The sequence below is a fragment of the Lactuca sativa genome, chromosome 6 (genome assembly GCF_002870075.4).
Source record: "Lactuca sativa cultivar Salinas chromosome 6, Lsat_Salinas_v11, whole genome shotgun sequence".
NCBI lineage: Eukaryota > Viridiplantae > Streptophyta > Magnoliopsida > Asterales > Asteraceae > Lactuca > Lactuca sativa.
Window position 1 is genome coordinate 162692235 of NC_056628.2, and position 21702 is coordinate 162713936.

At 34.0% G+C, this 21702-nt stretch overlaps 2 protein-coding genes across 2 annotated transcripts; both read right to left on the reverse strand.

Moving 5' to 3' along the window:
• Window positions 1–5736: 5736 nt before the first annotated feature.
• On the reverse strand, window positions 5737–7957 carry LOC111903933 (vesicle-associated protein 1-2). Its single transcript, XM_023899702.3, has 8 exons — window positions 7732–7957; window positions 7564–7634; window positions 7309–7390; window positions 6824–6939; window positions 6453–6614; window positions 6326–6367; window positions 6092–6169; window positions 5737–6001 (listed from the first exon to the last, which is right to left on the reverse strand). The coding sequence occupies exons 1-8, from the start codon at window positions 7781–7783 to the stop codon at window positions 5888–5890; spliced, it is 717 nt and encodes a 238-aa protein (XP_023755470.1). The 5' UTR covers window positions 7784–7957; the 3' UTR covers window positions 5737–5887.
• Window positions 7958–9033: 1076 nt separating this feature from the next.
• On the reverse strand, window positions 9034–13466 carry LOC111903942 (chaperone protein dnaJ 13). Its single transcript, XM_023899715.3, has 13 exons — window positions 13117–13466; window positions 12440–12726; window positions 12153–12350; window positions 11753–11867; window positions 11567–11653; window positions 11161–11249; window positions 10862–10946; window positions 10684–10737; window positions 10507–10587; window positions 10316–10393; window positions 9989–10237; window positions 9809–9916; window positions 9034–9346 (listed from the first exon to the last, which is right to left on the reverse strand). Exons 1-13 carry the CDS (start codon window positions 13258–13260, stop codon window positions 9290–9292), a joined length of 1632 nt encoding a protein of 543 aa, XP_023755483.1. The 5' UTR covers window positions 13261–13466; the 3' UTR covers window positions 9034–9289.
• Between the last annotated feature and the right edge of the window lie 8236 nt (window positions 13467–21702).

Genomic DNA, 21702 nt, shown 5'->3' on the forward strand with positions numbered 1-21702 from the left:
TCCTAGTGATTTTCGAATCTAATTTCTTCTGAGTCTCTAGCAATTGCATTGACAGCTTCTTAGCCTCATTGCTAGCAGATACCACAATCGAATCAAAATAAGTAACAGTTTCATCAAAAGATACTAATTTAGAATTATAGGCATATACTGGAATATTAAAAGATTCAAGAATGTTCCGTACCTTTGTGGTCATTGGTGATTTGTCAACAGCTTTTGATACGAAGCATCTTCCATGCACTTCATATGTCTCCTCCTCTGATTCCTCCTCCATCTTTGCAAACATTGCTCCATGGGTTGGATTGCGCATTTCCTCATCATCTGATCCAGATGACCAGATTTGATAAGTACCATCTTCCTCCTCATCCGCACCCTTTGCAACCAGAGACAAATTCTTGGCTTTCGTACGAACCTCCTCCAACTTTTCAGCATAGTACGCCTCATCCTTGACCTTCTTCTTTCTCTCATCCTTCTTTCGAAGCATATAGTCATTTGCAAGGTGATTGGCACCATTGCAATAATGACAATCAATCCCAGCATCTCCCTTTAGCTTCTTCTCAGTCTTTCCCTCAACAGACTTCGAATCTATCTTCTCTTCCTTCTTCTTCTCTTCCCCAGCACTTTTACTCAGAAAGTTGCCTTTTATCTCAGATGTCTTTGCCTTCGGATTGAAAGGCTTTTTGAAGAACTTTTTCACACGATTGTTTGAATAAAAAGCAATTGCCTCATCATCTGAGTTCATGATGAACCCTTCATCTTCATCCGAAGCGTCTTTCTCAGCTTCTTTTTCAGAGATCTTCGAAACCAAAGCTAGTGGACCTCCCAAAATAGCCTTCGATTCTTCAGCTATTTCATTCACTTCGCTTTCATGAGTCTTAAGTTGGATGTACAAGTCATTCAATGTTGACGTATCAAAGCTTTGTTGATTCTTCACCATCATGCTCACACTACGCCATTCCTTTCGAAGTCCCATAACAAATATCAGATTGAATTCCATGGCTGATCTGGTGATACCATATCGATTGCATCGATAGATCAATTCATTAAGACGATCATAATAGACTTCAATTGTTTCACCATCTTTCTGTCTGAAGTCCTTAAGCTCCACTAAACATTGCTTGACAAAATTAACCTTTGTCTTCTTACTTCCCTGAAATTTTTCCTTGAGATTGTTCTAGATTTCCTTTGCAGTTGTACAACTCCTTACGTAGTTGTAATGTAACAACCGAAAAATTCCAACCAATTTAAATTTTTCAAAAACAACCCGATTTCATTAAATTATTACAAAAAGGTTTTCAATACAATTTATTTAGAGTATTCCCAGAATCACATCACAACATAAACATGAGGAGCGGTACGATCACGCCTTCGCCTTGCCACGGTCTCCTGAAGAACCTGAAAAACATTAAACCACAACTGTAAGCCCGAAAGCTTAGTGAGATATCCCCAAAATACCAACCACATATATCATACACGCATAACATGCCATATCATATCCGATCACAGAACAGCCATGCACTTCGGGTCTACTGTGTGACTGGTCCGCCGCACCGGCCAACAGTCCACCTGGTCCACCCTCCGAGTCTAGCCATATGCATCGAGTCTGCAGTGTGATTGGTCCGCCCACACCGGGCCTTCAATCCACCTGGTCCACTCTCTGAGTCTACAGTATGACTGGTCCGCCCGCACCGGGCCTTCAGTCGGCCTGGTCCACTCTCCGAGCCTCGGCACGTCTGGTCCGCCCTCTTGGGGCCTACAGCCTATCCGGACCGCTCGCTGGGCCTTCGGGACAACCGGTCTGCCCTGGGTATCTTGGCCTACAGCACAAAGCAGGACCCGCCTCAACCCAACTCCAGTCCAATCAACCATGTGCACACAAACATACAATCATATAACAATTCACAGTCAACAAGCCGATCAAACAGATCACATAGCATATCATCATCCTAACCAGGATACCGACCTAACCGGTCACTAGCATAGCATCACCCTACATATCAGGATACCGACCTCAACCAGGTCTCTAACATACACCATCCTAACTACCAGGATGCCAACATATCAAAGCAATAACATAACAACAATACCCGGATCTCAATCCGATAAAAGGGCCGACCTTGGTGCCTTAGACCCTGTTGATATAGTGAGGATAACTCACCTCGCACTGCCGAAACTCTGAACTGAAGAAGCAGATTCTCGAATCACCGACTCACTGAAAATCCCGAACTAGCCAACATAGCACAAATAATCATTAGACTAAGCACAATACCCTTCCAAGGGTAAATTGACCATTTTACCCTTAACTTAGTCCAGCCCAACACTAGGTAAGCTCCTAAGCCCACCAATGGCCCAAAGTCCAGAAGTCCAAAGCAAAGCCCATTATTGGCCCAATTTACTAAATTGGGCCCAACTCACCAAAGGGCCTAAACTCATGATCCATGACAATCAATGGGCCCACAATACTCTAACCATAATGTCCAGACACGGCCCAAATCCAGTAACTCAAATAACAGCCCAAACCCTAAGGCCCAAAATGAAAACCCAACAGAGGGAGTACGATGGGCGTACCCTCCTTGGTACGCTGGGCGTACATGCTGATTTGCAACAGGGGATCGGGACACTGACTCGCTACGCGGGGCGTATTCACATGTTACGCGGGGCGTAACTTCGCTACTCATTAAGTCCTTATAACTTCTTAATGGCTTAAGCTCTTAAGCCCAAACTTCAGATCCCTAGGCCAAATATGCCTAAGATTCATAAAGTCTCAAAATTTATCATTTGGGACGTCCATAAAGCTCTTAATCCAAGGTCTTAATCCATTAAGACCCACATATCTCACACAAGAAACAACCACAGCCCTTGGGACCTCATTTTTCTCACTCAAGACCTCTCCTAAGGTCTGAAAGGACAGATAATCTTGACCAACTCGAAACATGCAACAAGATGAGGACTTTTGGGACAAGAATGGTGTCAAAGCTTCACAACACATAGATCTACACAATATTAATGTCAAGCAAGAAGCTTTATACCTCAAATAGACTCCAAAGGATGATGTCTTCCCAGATCTATAAGCTCCAGCCGTTCCTCTCCTTCTTTAAAAACTTCTCCTTTCTTCCTTTATGCTCTCCTTTGCTAATCCAAGCTTTTCAAGACCAAACACACCCAATCAAGGAGGTGGGACGGCTATCTTAAGGTTTCTGAGGTTAAGGGAGAGCTTATGGAGGCTAGGGTATGCACCAACATGTTCCTTATATAGTGGCTGACCCTAATTTTTGGGTTTTAGAACTCTGAGAGTACGCTGGGCGTACTCAACCTTGCACCCGCGTCCACTTACGCCTTACGTTGGGCGTAATCCCAACTTACGCTGGGCGTACTCGACGTGTCCCCAAATTTCATATTTGGCCCTCCTTTTCCACTTTTCCCACAAAAGGACCAAAATACCCTTCCTCATAAATCCCGGGGACTCACAATAAAGTACTCTTAGGAACGGGGCGTTACATGTAAACAACTGGAGGCAAAACTCCTCTTAGCTCTCTTACACACCTTTTCTCTAGCTTTTTCAGACGATCAGATTGATTTTCAACTTCAAAGTTTCCAGAGGAAGAACCAATTGGTTGAACATTCGACGGTGGATTTAGATTGCCAGAAATGCAATTCCACAGTTCTTCATCCAATCCATTGAGATAATCCTGCATACGATCAGCCCACTGATCGTAATACTCAGGGATGAGCATAGGAATTTTGGTGGATAAACCTAGAAGATGAGAAAATGAAGTCATGGAATTCAGATTGAATGACGCCATTATTGTACGGAATAAATCCTTGAGAATTTTTGAAAAAACTTTGAGAATTTGACAACAAACTGTATGATTTAAATCACAATCACTCTTAGAACACTCGATTCAATGAATTAAGTGCAGAATCGAATCACGGACTTAGATCTAAACAATTTTTCACTTTCAAAAAGTGCGGAAACTTTTGAATCAAAAAGTTGATTAAAAAACCTTTTGAACAAAGTGAAAATCAGATCAGAGATATGATTCCTGCTCTGATACCAATTGTTGTGACAAAGAACATGGTTTGGCATGCGGAATTTAAGTTTGCACAATTGAACATGGTGATTTGGGTGCTAAAAGATATATTTGATCATAGTAAATGAGTACAAAAAGGGATCTAGTCTAGAGCTTCATAAATATCTCACTCACTAATCACTATGACTACATCTCTCAAGCACACATCTACAAGTGGACAAACCCACCTTATATAGAGGTGTTTATATGTCTCTCTCTCTCACTCTCACTAACTCTTGGGTCTAAAGGCTAATGCACCACATGCAAGTGGGATTTACAAAAGTCAAACATTTACAAAGTCAATCATGAATAACTTTGCACCCCAACACATCCCTACTTGTGAATTGCCATGGTTGAAAGGTGTACTGCATACTCTAGGTGTTTCATTCTTTGTACATGTGTGCATATATAGTGACAGTCAATCAACATTTCACATCACAAAAAATCTTGTTTTCATGAGCGTACTTAAACTCATAGAGGTTGGTTGCCATTTTGAGATTTGCAATGGGTTTGCTATTCCATTTTTATTTTGACGACTCATCAACTCCATGCTCCAACTTGAAGAGGGTATTAGGGTATTATGTGTTTCCTTGTATGTATTATTGTCTATTTGTCTTACATTAGGTAAGTATATGTTTAGGAAACTAGAATATTTTATGAGTAAACACCCAGCATACCACTTCACATCAAAGCATTATCCTGATAAAACATTTACTTTATAGTTTATACAGTATAATTTCTAAACTATCGAAAAATTGAAAATAGAAATCATTAAAATGGGAAGTGATTCGTACACAACAGTTTTTATCCGTACATAACATTTTATGCTTAATAGAGTTGTACAATACAACAATTTAAAGCACAAATTGTTATGTATGGAAAAAAAATTGTTGTGTACGAATCAGCTCCCCATTAAAATAGATATAATTTCTAAACTATTTTTTTTTTCAAAATACTCGCTCATCAAAGCATTATCCTCATAGAACATTTACTTTATTGTTTATACATACATTATTATTTTTTAATTTAATGTAACAAACTGATCATGTTATTATATTTTAATAAAATAACAAAAATAGTAAATTTGTTACATTGAATAGTTGAATATAGGGTAAATATGAAAAAAAAAAACACAACATATTATAGACCAATAACCGGAACAAACATATTTATTAATTTTGTATCTATGAATACTCTCCGAGTGTTGAAATGTTTAATGAATGGGGTTTTCGTATGGGTGTATGTAATAAATTGTGGTTTTTTATTAAGATGTTTACAATAGTGTTTTTTCAAGTATTCAAAAATTTATTAGAAGGATATGTTTCATGTGGATTGAAATAATAAGAGGCTTTAAATAGTCACGAACTTAGAAAGCTTTTGATAGTTTTGAAGAACTTAAGCTATTCCATTTCAATTTACAAGTTAAATATTTATATTTTAAAACAAAAACTCTTTAATCCAAAAACATACTTCAAATAGTTTTTTAGAGCATTTAGAAACATTTTAATTTTAGCTTTCATGTTCAAATTTTGAACTTTTGTTCATATTTATTTTATTTAATTTTGCATATTTCAAAACATTTCAGCTACTTTTATCAAACATTTCTATACAGATAAAACCAATTTTCTTAGCTTAACAAAAAAAATTATAATTGCATCAAATGCACGAGTACTATAAGTTTCTAAAGTTATGAAACTACTTTAAAATGTGAAAAATAAAAAATAAACAAAACACTCGTTAAAATCTTCCCTTTCCTACATCAATTATGACCATTTTAAGAAAATAAAAAATTCAACTCAATAAACGTCTACAATGAACAATCATTTCTTCATGAGATATCCAAGAATCAACCCAATCAAAGCAACAATGATCACAAGGATCAAAGGGATACCACCACTCCCTTGGCTTTTGTTGCTTCCACGCCTCAAAAGTTCCTATAATTTATTTAAAAAAATATATTATTATCAAAATTAATGGATAACGGTTTTTATAAAAGGGTAAAAAGGTAAAACGACATTTCTCACCATTTCTTGTCGAATTCTTTTACTTTGTTCAATAGCAGCATTCTTCTCATCTGTCAACTTTGAAAGAAGAGATCTCACCTGAAAAGCCATGAGTGTAGTTATACAGTTATATTGTGTTTGACATGTATTTGACTGAGAATGATGTCAAACATTTAACCAATGCCACGTCATCATACTTTGGTAAAATGCTAAAACAAATTCTATATACATTTTAAAAAACTAAAACAAACTCACCTCGGAGGATTTATCTTGAGATTCAACGTAGCTTCTTGAAACCTACATGAATCACGAAATAAATTTTTTAAATAAAAAAAAGTCTTTATAACAAATAAAAAGTAAAAAAAAAATAAGAAAAAAGAACCTCGGGCCCACTGAAATTCCCCTTATCTGTTATGGCTGGTGACTTTGGTGAAAAGAGTGGTTCTTCTTTAGCTTGTGCAATGGCTGAAGTTGATGGATTTGGAGGAAGATAAACCACTTTTAATTTGCATTCTTCCAATTTACGCCCTGGTTCTTTAGTAAACTGTTTTATAAAAATCACTATACAGTAAAAATTCTTGATTTTATAAAAATAAAATCTTTTTTGGATCAAAAACAAGCATATAAATAGAAACATGGCCTTAGTTACTTCTTCCCCTTTATCTTAGATCTCAATTGTTAACCATTTACACAAAGAATTAGAAAAACGTGAAAGGGTAAATTGGGTATATCATGTTGTATGTTCTTACTTACCATTTCAGGGGTTATGTCCTTAGGGGTTGCTCCTGGGCTTGCAATTACACTCTGAAGGAGAAATTTATCTTTACATTGCATGTCAGGAGGAGCATCTTTCTGAGCTTGCATTGTTACTGTAGCAAAACAGAGAAAATAATGAAAGTATAAAAGCTTAGCTTCTTTTGATTGTAAAGAATTTGAAGTTTGATCACACTTTGCAGTATCAATATGAAAAAATTGCAGGCATATGTAGGTTAGATTCTAACAATATCGGTTCAAAATAATGAGTAAGAGGCCTAAATGAATGATCAATCCCATAAATTGGGTTTAACAGGTAATTTGTAGAATAAATTGATTTCAATTCTGAATTTGGGTATAGCAAATTGAATTATAGAAGCTGATGTTTAGGCAAAAAATTTGGAACGATGGATGGAAATTATCATGGAATTGTTCAGCAACCGCATAGATTAGAAAGAAAAACTGAATTAGGGGAAAATATGCACCTATAACTTCACATGTTGATCGAGGCAAAACAACTCCGGTGTTTGGACGAACACAATACTTCTTCGGATTCGTCGTCTTCACCTGAGTAATTAGCATCGATTCAGAATTTCAGATCATATGTACATTACACCAAAAAATCGAGAAATCAGAATCTAAATCCATAATCGGGCGACATCACGAATTAAATTTTGCAATCAGATCATTAACGCGATATGATGGCATTATACGAAACAGAAAAGCAACAAATTTTTTACCTTGAAACCCACATGGTTATCGGTCTTATTCGTTAACTGAAGCGAGGAAGAGATCTGTTTATTCAATTCGACTGTTCCATCGAGCAAAAACAAAAGCGAAAACATTGATCATTAGATTTGAATAAGAAAACGAATAAACAAGTTGGGTGATGCGATCGGATGACTTACATGGGAATTTGAGCTCTACAGGATCAACGCTGAGGAGTTCCCCGGTACTCATTTCTTCAACCGATGCAGAATTCGAATCCCTAAACGAGAAAATTGAAGAAAAGCAAATCTGAGTTGTTGAATTTAATGGGAAAAGGAGAGATGAAATGGGTAGGAGGAGAGGGTTGTTGTGGAAAAGGCGTTTTTTAATGAAATATGAAAACGGAGAGATCGATGCTGATGGGGGTTTGACTTTTGACAAAAGAATTTCTTCAACATCTATTTATTTGTTTTTTAAAAGAAACATAGCTTTCTTATTTTTATTTCAATGTTCAAAACTATTGTTTATAAATAATTAATTCAAGTATACATCAATAGTTTATAAATTTTAGATTAGATATATTAGTGTCGAATTTAATCATCAAATATAGCAACTTGAAAATCGTATGCTTAATACAACCAATAAAGTTAAACAAATTTCAAAATATAATAATGATAAACAACATTATGACTTTTAAGAATCATGTATATAATCTAGAACATACATGTTTTCTAGGTTATATCAATCTCACAAAACTATAAAGTATTTGATTATTCTATCCAAAATTTCACTTTGTACATGAATATACCGAAATGTGACCACATCTAGTGGCATTTATGTGACACCAATATTGTTGCCATTTTTTCACGAGTCCATAAATACTACATGAAAGGTACATATAATTGAAAAATACTAATATTTTACAAAACTACATTTAATTTTAAATTTCAAGTACAATTCCTTTTCTAAATAACCATCATCCAAATTTATTGTTTTAGACTTTGTTTTCTTCACGGATTTCTTTTATGTTCTAAAGACGAAACATAAATGTTAACCATAAGAGAAATCATGTTCTTTTTCAGACGTATCGTTCTAATCAAACTGCTTTAAAAGCAAAACTAATTATAGACAGAAAATTAAAAGTCTGAAAAGTGTTATTATCATATAATAGAAAAAGCATTTGTAACCTGACTACTTGATTCAATTAATATGAATTATATACACTTTAATCGTACATTTTTCCAGCTAAGCTCTTTAATTTTACAGCAATATCTCTGAAATCATGACTCATCTCCACTTAATAACTTCATTTCATTTAACACATTTATTTACCATTTATTCTAAAATAACACACGTGATAAAGAAAAAAAAAATCAAAATATCTTTTTATTTGAACGACTATTATAAATTTATACTTGGATAGATTATTCAGAAACAAATCAATAAGAACACATTGTTATCTCATGATTGATTTATGACCTTAATCATAATAAAAATCGACAAAAGAAAACATTTAACATTCATCAATTATTCCTTTCCTCTTTCAGGGTGTGTTTTCAAAGTCATTCACCAAACATAATAATAATCCGTAAAAGAAAATTACACAATCAATGTGAAAATCGCCCGAAAAAAATCATGTAAAAAACAGAAGAATATGTCAAAAGCAGTGTGAATTTGTCTAATTTCTATGGTAACTCTTATGCATATGCAAAAATGGCAGAAGGAACCTCATCAAAATATGTAATATTTGTTCATACTTCATATTCTGTGTTCTTCCTGAGGTAATATCAGTTCTTGAAGATCATCAACCTCCACCTGTTTCATGATTAAAAAAGATGTTTAGTTGGATGGAATGGAATTGACATGATAATGGAATGAGTCATTACATTCCATGATTATGTCTCCTTGGAATGGAATAAATTATTATTATTATTATAACTGTAACTCTAGTATTTACAAAAAGAAACTATTCACATGAATAAACAAATTAAACACAATAAAAACCAAACAAGATTATAATAAATATTATATTTTCTAATTATTTTTAGAAAAATAAAATTCTAATATAATTAAAATCATGATTATCTATTTAGAAAGTGCGTTAAAAATTATTCAAATAAAATGAATTACATTGCAATGCAATGAAAAATAACAAAATACGACGGACCACATTCGTTCATGAATGGCTGATTCCATTCCATTAGCGAAACAAACAGTTTTTTTGTCATTCCGACGGAATAGACGATTCCATTCCATCATACCAAACAACGGAATTACCTCATATCTGTTACCACCGTAAGTGTACTTCACGTGCAGTTTTTTGGTTTCACCGGGACACGGATCACAAAATCCCATGATTCCTGACTTCTTTACACCTTCATGTAGCTATAAAGTAATACAAGCAAAATTATTAATAACGTTAATTAATTAATTAAATAAATAATAAGTTAAACGAACCTTAAGTTGACCGGAATCATTGACCAGAAAATTTAAAGGTAAAGTGACATCCACAATCTGTGAAGCTAATTCATATTCATCTTTTTTCTCTTCTGAATTATTTGTGATTTTTTTAATTGCTTTAGGGTTACCATAAACTGCTTCAATAATTACCAAACCACCCGTTTCCAATTGTTTATTTTTTTTCCTATTCGCCACATTTTCCAACAGCTGTTGAGCTTTCTCTGCTGCTGCTTTTGCTTCTTGAACCTATACACACAAAAATACCTATAATACCCTCCTATGCCCAACACATACTTTAAGGGTAAATACGTAATTTTTACATACCTGTGTGCGAGTCTGCTCCATATTCTCGAGTGCTTGTTGTTTTTCTCTTCTACGATAATAAGGTTTGAAAACAAGAGACTGCATGCATAAAAATAAAAGATTAACAAATCATAGAAATCTTACATTATACCATTTTTTGATTAATTGTCAGAATTCATAGATTTAAGAGTAGTAATAAATAATAATAATACCTTGAGTGTAAAATAAAGTGATGTAGGAATAAGAAATGCCCCTGAAGCAAATCCAAGATTAAAGTGTCTTGAAAGAAAAATCTGCACACAATAAGAAATCAAAAAGAATTTCTTCATAAAAATATAAAATTTGAAGAAAAATAATAATAATAATAATAATGGAACAATTGAACTTACAGGAACAACCAACTTTTGTGGGCCACGATGGAATTCTAGTTTCCAGTATATACCCTTTGAATAAAAGAAAAACTTATTAGATAAAGAGACTAAAAGAGAAGTTATTATTATAATAATAAAAAGTTGTAAAGTATATATTTTTTAGAACAATAGAATAAAAAAATTAAAAAAAATGTACCTGAATCCCAATTGTGTACAACATTCTAATAGTGCTAAAATTTGATATTTTTCTTCCACCCCCTATTTCAAGTTCAAGTGCACCACTACAAATAAATATAAAATATATAAAAATTAGGTTCCATTTTCTCAATGTTTAAGTACATATAATTAATTATATAAATGTATTGTAATTGTATCTAACTACTAAAACATTAGAGAAAAGCAGTAAGGCGAATATATAACAATATAAAAGAAGAAAACAAAAGAATAATAGTAAACAAATATGTATAAAAAAAATAAAAGGAAAATAAAAGATACCTTCCAATTTTTCCAGTAATACGCCCATGAGAGTTTGTGGAGAATCTACGGGTGTATCGAGCAACTGCACCAATTGCACTTGTTCCAATCTATAAAATTTAAGAAATTAAATAAATATAAAACTTTTATAATTATTAAGAGTTGTGAAAACTGAAAAGTAGCATATACTATTGTTTTGTTTTATACTTTTATTTAATCAATAAATAATAAATCAATGATCTTTCTTCAATCTTCATATAGCTTCAACTTTTTTAGCACAAACTTTACAAACATTCAGACTAAATTTTAGTCATCAGTTTGAAAGATTCTCTCCCTTTTTTTCTTTAATTCATGTCTCTAGATATCAAATTTAACAAATTATTTCAAATAATAAATACAAAACTAATTTTAAAACAAAAAAAATTACTCTAATTTCTCCTGCTGCAGCCATTTTTTGGTCTTTCTTTCTCCATCCAACAGCAACTGATGAGTCTGAGCCTAAACTTAGCTCTATCTGGAAGACACTCCAAAAATAAAAATATAATAAAAAAAATAATGATTATCTTTTAAATAAAAAATAAAAAAAAAGAGTTTATTATTCTTTATTTCTTACACTTGCGTTTGATGTTGTGGAAAGTTGACGATTCCAAGAATTTGAAAGATTTATTGAACCATCTCTTAATGACATGGCAAGCCCCATTGTTGCAGTGGCATGACGTGACACCTGTCTGAATCAAGAAATAGCAACCTACTTTCATTTTTTAGTTTATTATAAATTAAAAATTAATTATAACATCCTAACTTTTCATTTCTTATTAGATTTTGAAAAATTCTATCCAACAAACAGCATTGAAAGTGAAAATTGCTTTGAATTTGAGTAATAAGAAGAAGTAAAAGCATGATGCTATGCTATAATAAACAAATGAATTGGAAATAAGTTTTCATTTTTTGTATTTAAAAAAAAAAGAAAAAAGAAAAAGAAAAAGGAAGTTATTATTATTATTTATTATTACCGAGATGTCTGTAAGCCTATTAATCCTCTTAAACCAGCAGAAGCCATGAATTCAATGGAGGAAACAGAAGATAATTGATGCCTAAAAACAGCATTTGCAGCTGCATCACCATCACTTCCTTTTACAGCAAGGGTCCCACCAACAGCAATAACATTATTTTTTGATATTTGAGATTGGATTTCACTGTTCATTGACATTCTGCAAATTCACAATATCAAGATTTGGATTCAATAGATATGGGTATCAATCTTTTCAAGAATTTAAAGAATGTTATATAGAAATCATACGCTCTCATTAAACCATGGCCTGATAAAAAACTTGGAACTGATAATTGTGCTAGAATGACACCAGAAGGTTGAAAATGAGCAGAAGTTTTTTCTTCTTCTCTTCTACGTTTTAGTCTTTCAAGTTCTTCCTTGATTTCTTCAACTTTATTTAACTTTGGACCAAGTTCTAGACCAGAGGTTAAACCTTCCATACCATATATATCGTATATTTGTCTTTTGTTTTCATCAGTTAATATCTCATATGCTTCACATATCCTCTGAAAGTTCACTGTTGCTACTTCCTTTTGCTGAAAAAAAGAAGAAACAGATTCTGTTAAAGATTGAAATTAACATAGGGTAATCAAATCAATACTAACACTATAAACTTCTTATGTGTTTGGAAGTTGTAACTCGATTTCTTAACTTCAAAACTAACCAGATATATATATTTCATTATAATAGCAATAACAAACCAAACATGAAAACCATTATTGAAGAACGAACTTATAACGATTTCCTGAAAGGGTTTATGGAACTTCTAAAGAAAACAAGGCAAATTCGAAAAATCAATACAGCCGATAATTGCTTGCATAAACGAAACGAACCAATCTCAATAGAATTGTAAGATGAGTTACTGAACTTATAAAATCATAATTCGGTAACTTGATACGATAAAAGCTTTTCGGCGAGAAAGTTACCCCTGTAGCTTGGATTTTATCAGGGTGATAGACTTGAGCAAATTGACGATAAGCTTTACGGATTTCTTCATCTGAAGCTTCCGGGGATACATTAAGTAGAGCATAGAGCTCTCTGTTTGAGGCTCCGTCTTCTGCTTGTTTCATAACTTCAATTGAGGACCAAATTCCCTTTTAGGGTTCTATCAACAGAGGATCGAAATAAATGGTGTCTTTATCGAGTAAAGATTGCTGCAAGCATCAGATGAATAGTGGGTTTTGTTCTGATTTGCTTTTCTTGATTGGAAACTGTTCGAGGTTATGTGTTTCTTGTTTGGGGTTTTTTTGAGGGTTTTCTTTGTTAGCCTTGTGATGTTGTGAGCGCGTGTTCATTATTGTGCAACTGCAGCGTGGGTCCAAAGAAATTCTTTTCCAAATTTTCGGAAACACACCTTAAATTCGTTAGAGATGTCATTAAATCCCCAAAATGGATAATTAATTCACTATAGTCCCTAATATGGACATGTTATCTAAATGATGGCCGATTTAACAAGGACATGAAAGGAAGACGAGAGATTTAAAATGAGTATGTTCCAGGGGCGGATCCACCTTTGAGCCTAAGGTAATTCGGAATGCCCTTCAAAAAAAATTTAGTAGTATAGTTGCGGTGATCGAGTATGAAGTGTCTTCTTTTCTCACTAAAATCTTAGCCGATTTCACTTATTTTTCAGTCTTTTTCTCTCGGGTTTGGTAGCTAAGAAGGAGGGAGAATCGATTCAAATGGTCCAATGGAAACTTACTAAGGGTAAGGGTTAAGAGGATTTCCTAGATTTGCGTTCCTGCTAGCCTAAATCGAGAAAAGGTCTATGGGACAACTGCGATGCTGCAATAAAGAACAGGCTTCATATTTCGGCTTTTGATAGAAACGATCCCTCGTGTTTGGCATATAATCGAAATCCACCCTAAATTCGACTTATTTTAACTAAAAATTGTTTCTAAAAGTTACCTTTCACCCTTTGACATATATATTATGTTTATTCAAAGAATAATGATTATTTTATTATTACTATCAATATTACTTTTGTTGTTGTTGTTGTTTTCTTTTAAGAAAATTAAAAGAATTACTTATCGAAATCAAAATGGATACGGATGTTACAGATATTTATCACTCTTTATTCCATGATGAGAAAATTTTCAACTTGAAAGGATTTGCGGATCTCTCGCGTTTGTTGGTGGGAACTTGGAAATATATCTCTTTTCCTTTGGTTTATAGATCATTAGAACTAATTTTAGTTTTGTTCGTTACAACCATAACCGTTGACTTTGAACTTTATGTCTAATGAAATTATGGTTTTTGTTTTTTTTTCTTATTTTATATTACAAGATTTTTTTTTCTTTTTATACCCTTTTAACTCTGATCCTGGCTTCGCCACTAGTATGTTTCTTTGTGGTATATATATATATATATATATATATATATATATATATATATATATATATATATATATATATATATATATATATGTGGTTGACCTTTATTAAACAAGATACCATACAAAGAAATCATAAATTTGTTATGAGTGGTGTTGATCACTTAGAACTAGGGAAAGAAGATTGTAGTTGTTCAAACATGTTAGAAAAATGGGATAATAATAGCCTTGGAAATTCTGAGAATTGTGATTTCACTATAAAATCAAAGTATTGGGTGGCACTCCCTAATCTTTGATTGGATAAAACTCAGAAAAGAAAAAAAACAGAGAATGAGATATATGAATTTCATGAGTACCAGAAAAAACTGACCAAAATTGGTTAAATACCTCATTTGTCTAAAAACTGTCATAAAACAGTTTGACAACAGTCAAAAAAACTGTCATAAATCTGGGTTTTCTATAATGATTAATACCAAGCCAAAAAACGGGTCAAATATTCTAAATTTGGATTTCTGATGCATTTTCAATACAGCAAAGCTCGATCCCAACCAGGGGTTGCCGCCCCTTGGATCCAGCTCCCAGGGGCGCTGCCCCCGGACCCCCGTTCATTCAGGGGCTTCGCCCCTAAATAACAGTCTACTTTTAATATTGAATAAATTTAAACAAGTGTGCACTCCACGTCTTCCTTACTTGTTTAATATTTATCAAGATCACTTTTGGTCACACAAAGTAATCTCATTACACTTAAATCACATTAGTGAAACAAATCACCAACAAACCTCCCCCATTTAAGTGTAATCTTGATTAATTTAAAACAAAAAACATAACAACAAACCGATGCATAAATAAAATATCGTGACGATTGAATTTCATATTAGTATATTATTCATTCCAAATCTTCGAATATCAGGGTGTCACTAAGGATTGAACCATTTCTATTCTAAGTGAATACATGAAGATAATATACACAACAGATTACATTCTCAAAGTTCTAACTTGACACTATATTTTACTAGCTTGTGTCCCATCCTTCAATAAGCATATCAAAGTCAAGTCCTAACTTCTTGAAGCAGCTAAACTCCATGCTTATATAGGTAGTTCTTTTGTTCTTGCACCTGCAAATGCAATTTTTCAAAGAACTATTAAGAAATAAAATTTCTACCTCCTTAACTTGCAGCACTTAACACATACCTTGGGATGATGATAAAATGTGTTCCAATCTTCAAATATCAAGCTTTCCACATTGAATTCAGCATCTAATATTTCCTTAGATAGGAATTGGGTATCTCAATATAAAAGATTTAAGTGGATTTTAAACCCATCCCTATAGCCGCCTTGTGCACAAGATTTCTTGTTAAACCTTTGGTTAGATGATCGGTCAAATTCAACTGAGTTCTTACAAACTCCACAAATATCACACCAGTCATGATGAGCTCATGAATCATGCTATGTCTAACACCTAAATGTCTAGACTTCCCATTGTACACTTGATTATAAGCCTTAGCCAAGGTTACAGCACTATCACATCTGATAGAAATGGTAGATATCGGTTTGGGCCATAATGGACTTTCATAAATCAAATTCCTTAGCCACTCAGCTTCTTTACCAGTAGCAGACAATGCAACAAACTCAGACTCCATGGTTGAGTTAGTAATACAAGTCTGTTTCTTAGATGCCCAAGAAATGGCACCTCCTCCAAGAAGAAACACCCAACCACTAGTAGAGGAGTGATCCTCTAAGTTGTTAATCCAGCTGGCTTCTAAATAACCTTCCAAAACAGAAGGATATCCACTATAAGTTAAACCATAATTCATGGTTCCTTTCAAATACCTGAATACTCTACTCACAGCTTGCCAATGATGTGAACTAGGATTACTAGTATATCTACTAAGCCTTCCCATAGCATAAGCTATATCAGGCCTAGTACTAATCATGGCATACATGAGACAACCAATAGCCCTTGAGTATTTAAGTTGAGACACTGGAGATCCTTTATTAGGTAGAAGCTTAAGACTAGGATCAATAGGAGTGCTAACAGGAGAACAATTCTCAAAGTTAAACTTTTCAATATCTTCTCAATATAATGAGATTGAGAAATTGAAATCCCATTGTTTCCTTTTCTAATTCTTATACCAAGAATTACCTCAGCCTCCCCCATATATTTCATATCAAAACTAGATGATAATAATTTCTTGGTTTTATCAACTTCTTCTAAATCAGTACCAAAAATCAACATATCATCTACATATAAGCAAATCATGACTCCTTTACCAAAAGTATCAAATTTGCTATGTACACACTTGTCAGCTTGGTTTAATGCAAAACCATTAGACAAGACAACATCATCAAACTTTTGATGCCATTGTTTTGGTGCTTGTTTCAAACCATATAATGATTTCTTCAACTTGCACACTTTGTGTTTATTTCCACGCATCACAAACCCTTCAGGTTGTTTCATGTATATTTACTCATCCAAGTCACCATTCAAGAATGCAGTTTTCACATCCATATGGTGAATCACAAGATTATGTATAGTTGAAAGAGCTAATAATAATCTAATAGTAGAAATTCTGGCAACATGAGCATAAGTATCAAAGAAACCAATGCCTTCCTTTTGTCTAAAGCCTTGGATAACCATTCTGGCTTTATACTTATCAATTGTGCCATCCACCTTTATTTTTATTTTGAGGATCCATTTACATCCTAATGCCTTGCAACCAGGAGGTAAATCAGTCAATACCCAAGTATTGTTATGCATGATAGAATCAATCTCATCATGAATTGCCTCTTTCCAGAAATGAACCTCCCTAGAAGTCATAGCTTCACTGAAAGTCTTTGGATCCTCTTCAATATTAAAACAATATTGATGTTAAGAAACAATTTCATTCCTTATTCCTTCAACTAAATATAGTTGAAAATCAGATCCAAAAGACTTGGATTTTCAAACTCTGGTGCTTTTCCTAGGTTCAGATACAGAACTTGCACCACCAAAAACATCTTCAGCTTGAGTAGTACTCTTAATGGAAGATTGATTAATCATGTCCCTTGGTCTAGGTATAGATGTAAATCTTTCTTCATCAAAGATAGCATCTCTTGACTCTATCATTGTGTTTATAGACACAGAGTCATTAGATTCTAAAACATAGAATCTATATGCTTTGGAATGCTCAGCATATCCAATAAAGATACAATTTATACCTCTCTCACCCAATGTTTCCCTTTTGGGTTCAGTGAGCCTTACAACTGCTCTACAATCCCAAACTTTGATATAACTCAAATTTGGTACCTTTTTACACCAAAGTTCATAAAGAGTATTGTTACTCCTTTTATTTGGAGTTCTATTCAAGATGTAACATGCAGTTAATATTGCCTCACCCCAAAACCCTTCACTTAAACCAAAATATGACAACATGGAATTAACCATTTCTTTCAAAGTCCTATTCTTCCTTTTAGCTACACCATTTTGTTGTGGTGTATATAGAGTTGTGGTTTGATGTATTATTCCAGTTGATTCAAAATAAACTGGATCATAATACTCACCACCTCTATCAGTACGCAATACTTTTATTAATTCATTTTATGAAGCTCAACTTGTTGTTTATAAATTTTAAATTTATCAAGTGCTTCATCCTTAGAATGTAGCAAATAGATATAATAATATCTAGATGCATCATCAATGAAAGTAACAACATACTTCTTGTTTCCAAGGAAAGGTGTTGCATGGAAATCACATAAATCACTATGTATAAGATCCAACACCTTGCTTTCCCTAACAACATCTTTGAAAGGTTGTATAGTGATTTTAGTTAGCATGCATGTTTTACATTTTTCATTATTTTGCATATCAAAAGCAGGAATTAAACTCATTTTAGACATGTCTTTTAATCTCTTGTAATGAATGTGTCCTAGTCTAGCATGCCATAATTCAGATTTATGAAAATCATTGCTAGTACTACTAGAAGCCATGCAAACAGAATTATCACTAGAAAGATAATTAATATTAAGCCTAATCATTCCATTACATATATAGAGAAATCCCATAAAATAACCATGTCTTGACAAGATATACTTGTCACTTTCTAACACTTGTTTGTAACCACAATTATTTAATACAATCACAAGATTCTTATGAATCCCTAGAACATATAAAACATTGTTCAAACATAAACATTTCCCAGAAGTAAAAGTAAGCAAAACAGATCCTATGCCCTTGATTGGTTCAGTTGCAACATTTCCCATCTTCACAACAGATCCATCTTCAATTGGTTGAAAGTCCTTGAACCAATATAGATCTTTGCGAACATGACTTGTTGCTCCCGAATCAAACCACCATGCAACTTTATCATCCTGCACATAAAATGCTTCATAAATCACAGAAATATAATTTTGAATATATTTAGAATTCTGCATAAAAACAGAAATCTGACCTTGTTGCTTTTATGGATCCTTGGATCCACTTGGTCCAACACCATCCTTATTCACTTTGTGAAGACGACAATCTTTCTTGAAGTGACCCAGTTTGTTACAATTCCAACAAACCAACTTAGCCTTCTTGTTGGAAGACTTGTCATTCTTTCCTTTAAACTTCCTTTTTCCATTAGACTTCTTGGAATTCTTTGAACTTTCTCCTTCCACCATGTTCACAGAAGAGGAACTAACTTGGTTTTTGCCTTTAGGATTGTTATCAACTTCTTGAGTCCTAATGGACTCTTCAATCCTTAAATGGCTTCCAAGTTGAGTCAAAGTCAAGTTCTCTTTGTTATGTTTCAGATTGTGTTTAAAATCCTTCCAGCAAGGGGGCAGTTTATCAATATTCACATCCACAGAAATGGCTTCATCCATTTTCAGATTATGTTGAGCAAACTGTCCCAGGATCCTTAACATTTCATAGAATTGTTCCATAACAGGCATGGAGTCAACCATCTTGTAACCCATAAAGTTACTGACAATAAACTTCTTGCTAGAAGCATCTTCAACCACGTACTTGGATTCAAGAGAATCCCATAGTTCTTTTGCAAATTCAAAATTTTGATAGATATCAAAAAGAGAGTTGGACATACCATTGAGAATATGACCATGACATATGTAATCATCATTTTCCCACTTTGATCTCCTTCTTGTTGCCTCCAAAGGTTCATATTCAACAGATTCTTGTAAAACTGGAATGGGTGTACTCAGAACATACACCACTTTCAGAGTGGTAAGGAGAAAATGCATCTTCTTCTGCCATCTACGAAAATCTTGCCCTTCAAACTTGTTTAATTTGTCAAACTTTCTTGTCATATCCTTCACATAATCGTCACTTGCCATGATCACATAATACTTTGATTTTTGTTAGAAAAATGGGATAATAATAGCCTTGGAAATTCTGAGAATTGTGATTTCACTATCAAATCAAAGTATTGGGTAGTACTCCATAATCTTTGATTGGATAAGACTCAGAAGAGAAAGGAAACAGAGAATGAGATATATTAATTTCGTGAGTACCAGAAAAAACTGACCAAAATTGGTTAAATACCTCATTTGTCTGAAAACTATCAAAACTGTCATAAAACAGTTTAACAATAGTAAAAAAACTATCATAAATCTGGGTTTTCTATAATGATTAATACCAAGCCAAAAAACGGGTCAAATATTCTAAATTTGGATTTATGATGCATTTTCAATACAACAAAGCTGGATCCCAGCCAGGGGCTCCGCCCCTTGGACACCGCCAGGGGCTACCGCCCCCTTGGTCCCCGCTCCCAGGGGAGTTGCCCCCGGACCCCCGTTCGTTCAAGGGCTTTGCCCCTAAATGACAGTCTACTTTTAATCATGAATAAATTTAAACAAGTGTGCACTCCACACCTTTCTTACTTGTTTAATGTTTATCAAGATCATTTTTGGTCACACAAAGTAATCCCATTACACTTAAATCACATTAGTGAAACAAATCACCAACAAAACATGTCCATATAAAACAATTTGCAGTTGCGATTAAAGTGAAAATATTCATTGTAGGAAAAAAAGTTAGAAAGATAACGTAGGACTAGACTTAAAGGAATTGGCTTTTTCCAAGAATATGACATCATATAGTTGGTGTTCTGGATTGAGTTTGAGAAAGTTTATTTACTTATACTAGTTTTTAAGTCAGCAAGTCTAAAAAAGATATTTAGAAAGCTAATAAGCACATTTGAAAATAGCATTTTACGACGATCAAAAACTCATTTTTCATAAGTCATGTTTTCCTGACTTTTTAAAGCAACTTATGACTTATAAAAATTAAATGACAATAATAAATCCATTAAAACTTAATCTTTTTATCTTTGTAACAGCCCGTTTAAAATAGAATGATTAAATAATAAACTCGAAACCCTGAGAAGTAATTTTTATTATTATTTTATATTATTATTGTCCAAAATCAAATAATAATTAGTGGGATGTTGGTTTTGGGAAGCCAAATGACAAGATTTGAATCTCCGAGGGTTAAAGTGTAATGTCGGGATTTATTTTGAAAAGGATTTTAGAAGTCGGGATGTGTTTGGTATCATTCGGACTTAGTTTGTAAGGATTTTTAAAAGTCAGGGACTAAAGGAGTAAATTTCATACTCAAGTTGAAAAGACTCTTATGGGGAGGGACCAAACGTGTTAATATACACATGTTTGATGGTGGACACAGGTTGAACCTGCCACCCTCATTCAGCCTACATATATATTCATAATACACCCCATACAAACCCTAACCCTAATTATCACCACCGACTGCCACTCTCCCTTCTTCACCTTCAGTAGCCGCCACCACCAAAAGGGCCCTCCTCAGCCACCGTTACCGTTTGTTTCCTCGTCGACGGACATCACCATCCTCTTTCTTCTCTACTATTGTTCCAGCCGTTGTTTGAGTCATCGCAATGGGCCACCGACCGTCGTTGTCCAGCCGTTGATGAGAGCCATGAGTGGGCATCATCTTTTTCTTCCTTTCTGTCATCGCTGCTCCCAAAAACCAGTCGAACTGCATCTTTCCTCTCCGTCTTCTTTTGCAGTTGCACAATCGCCAATTTTGCCATTCCGGGTGGCTATTGCAGCTGGTTCCTTCCCAGCTGCCTTGTGTCACCACCAGAGTGGCTGAGATCGGAGTGTATTCAGTGACAAGCTCCCAACAATTAGGTGTTCCGTGTACGTGTGTTGCTGATGGAGACTCAAG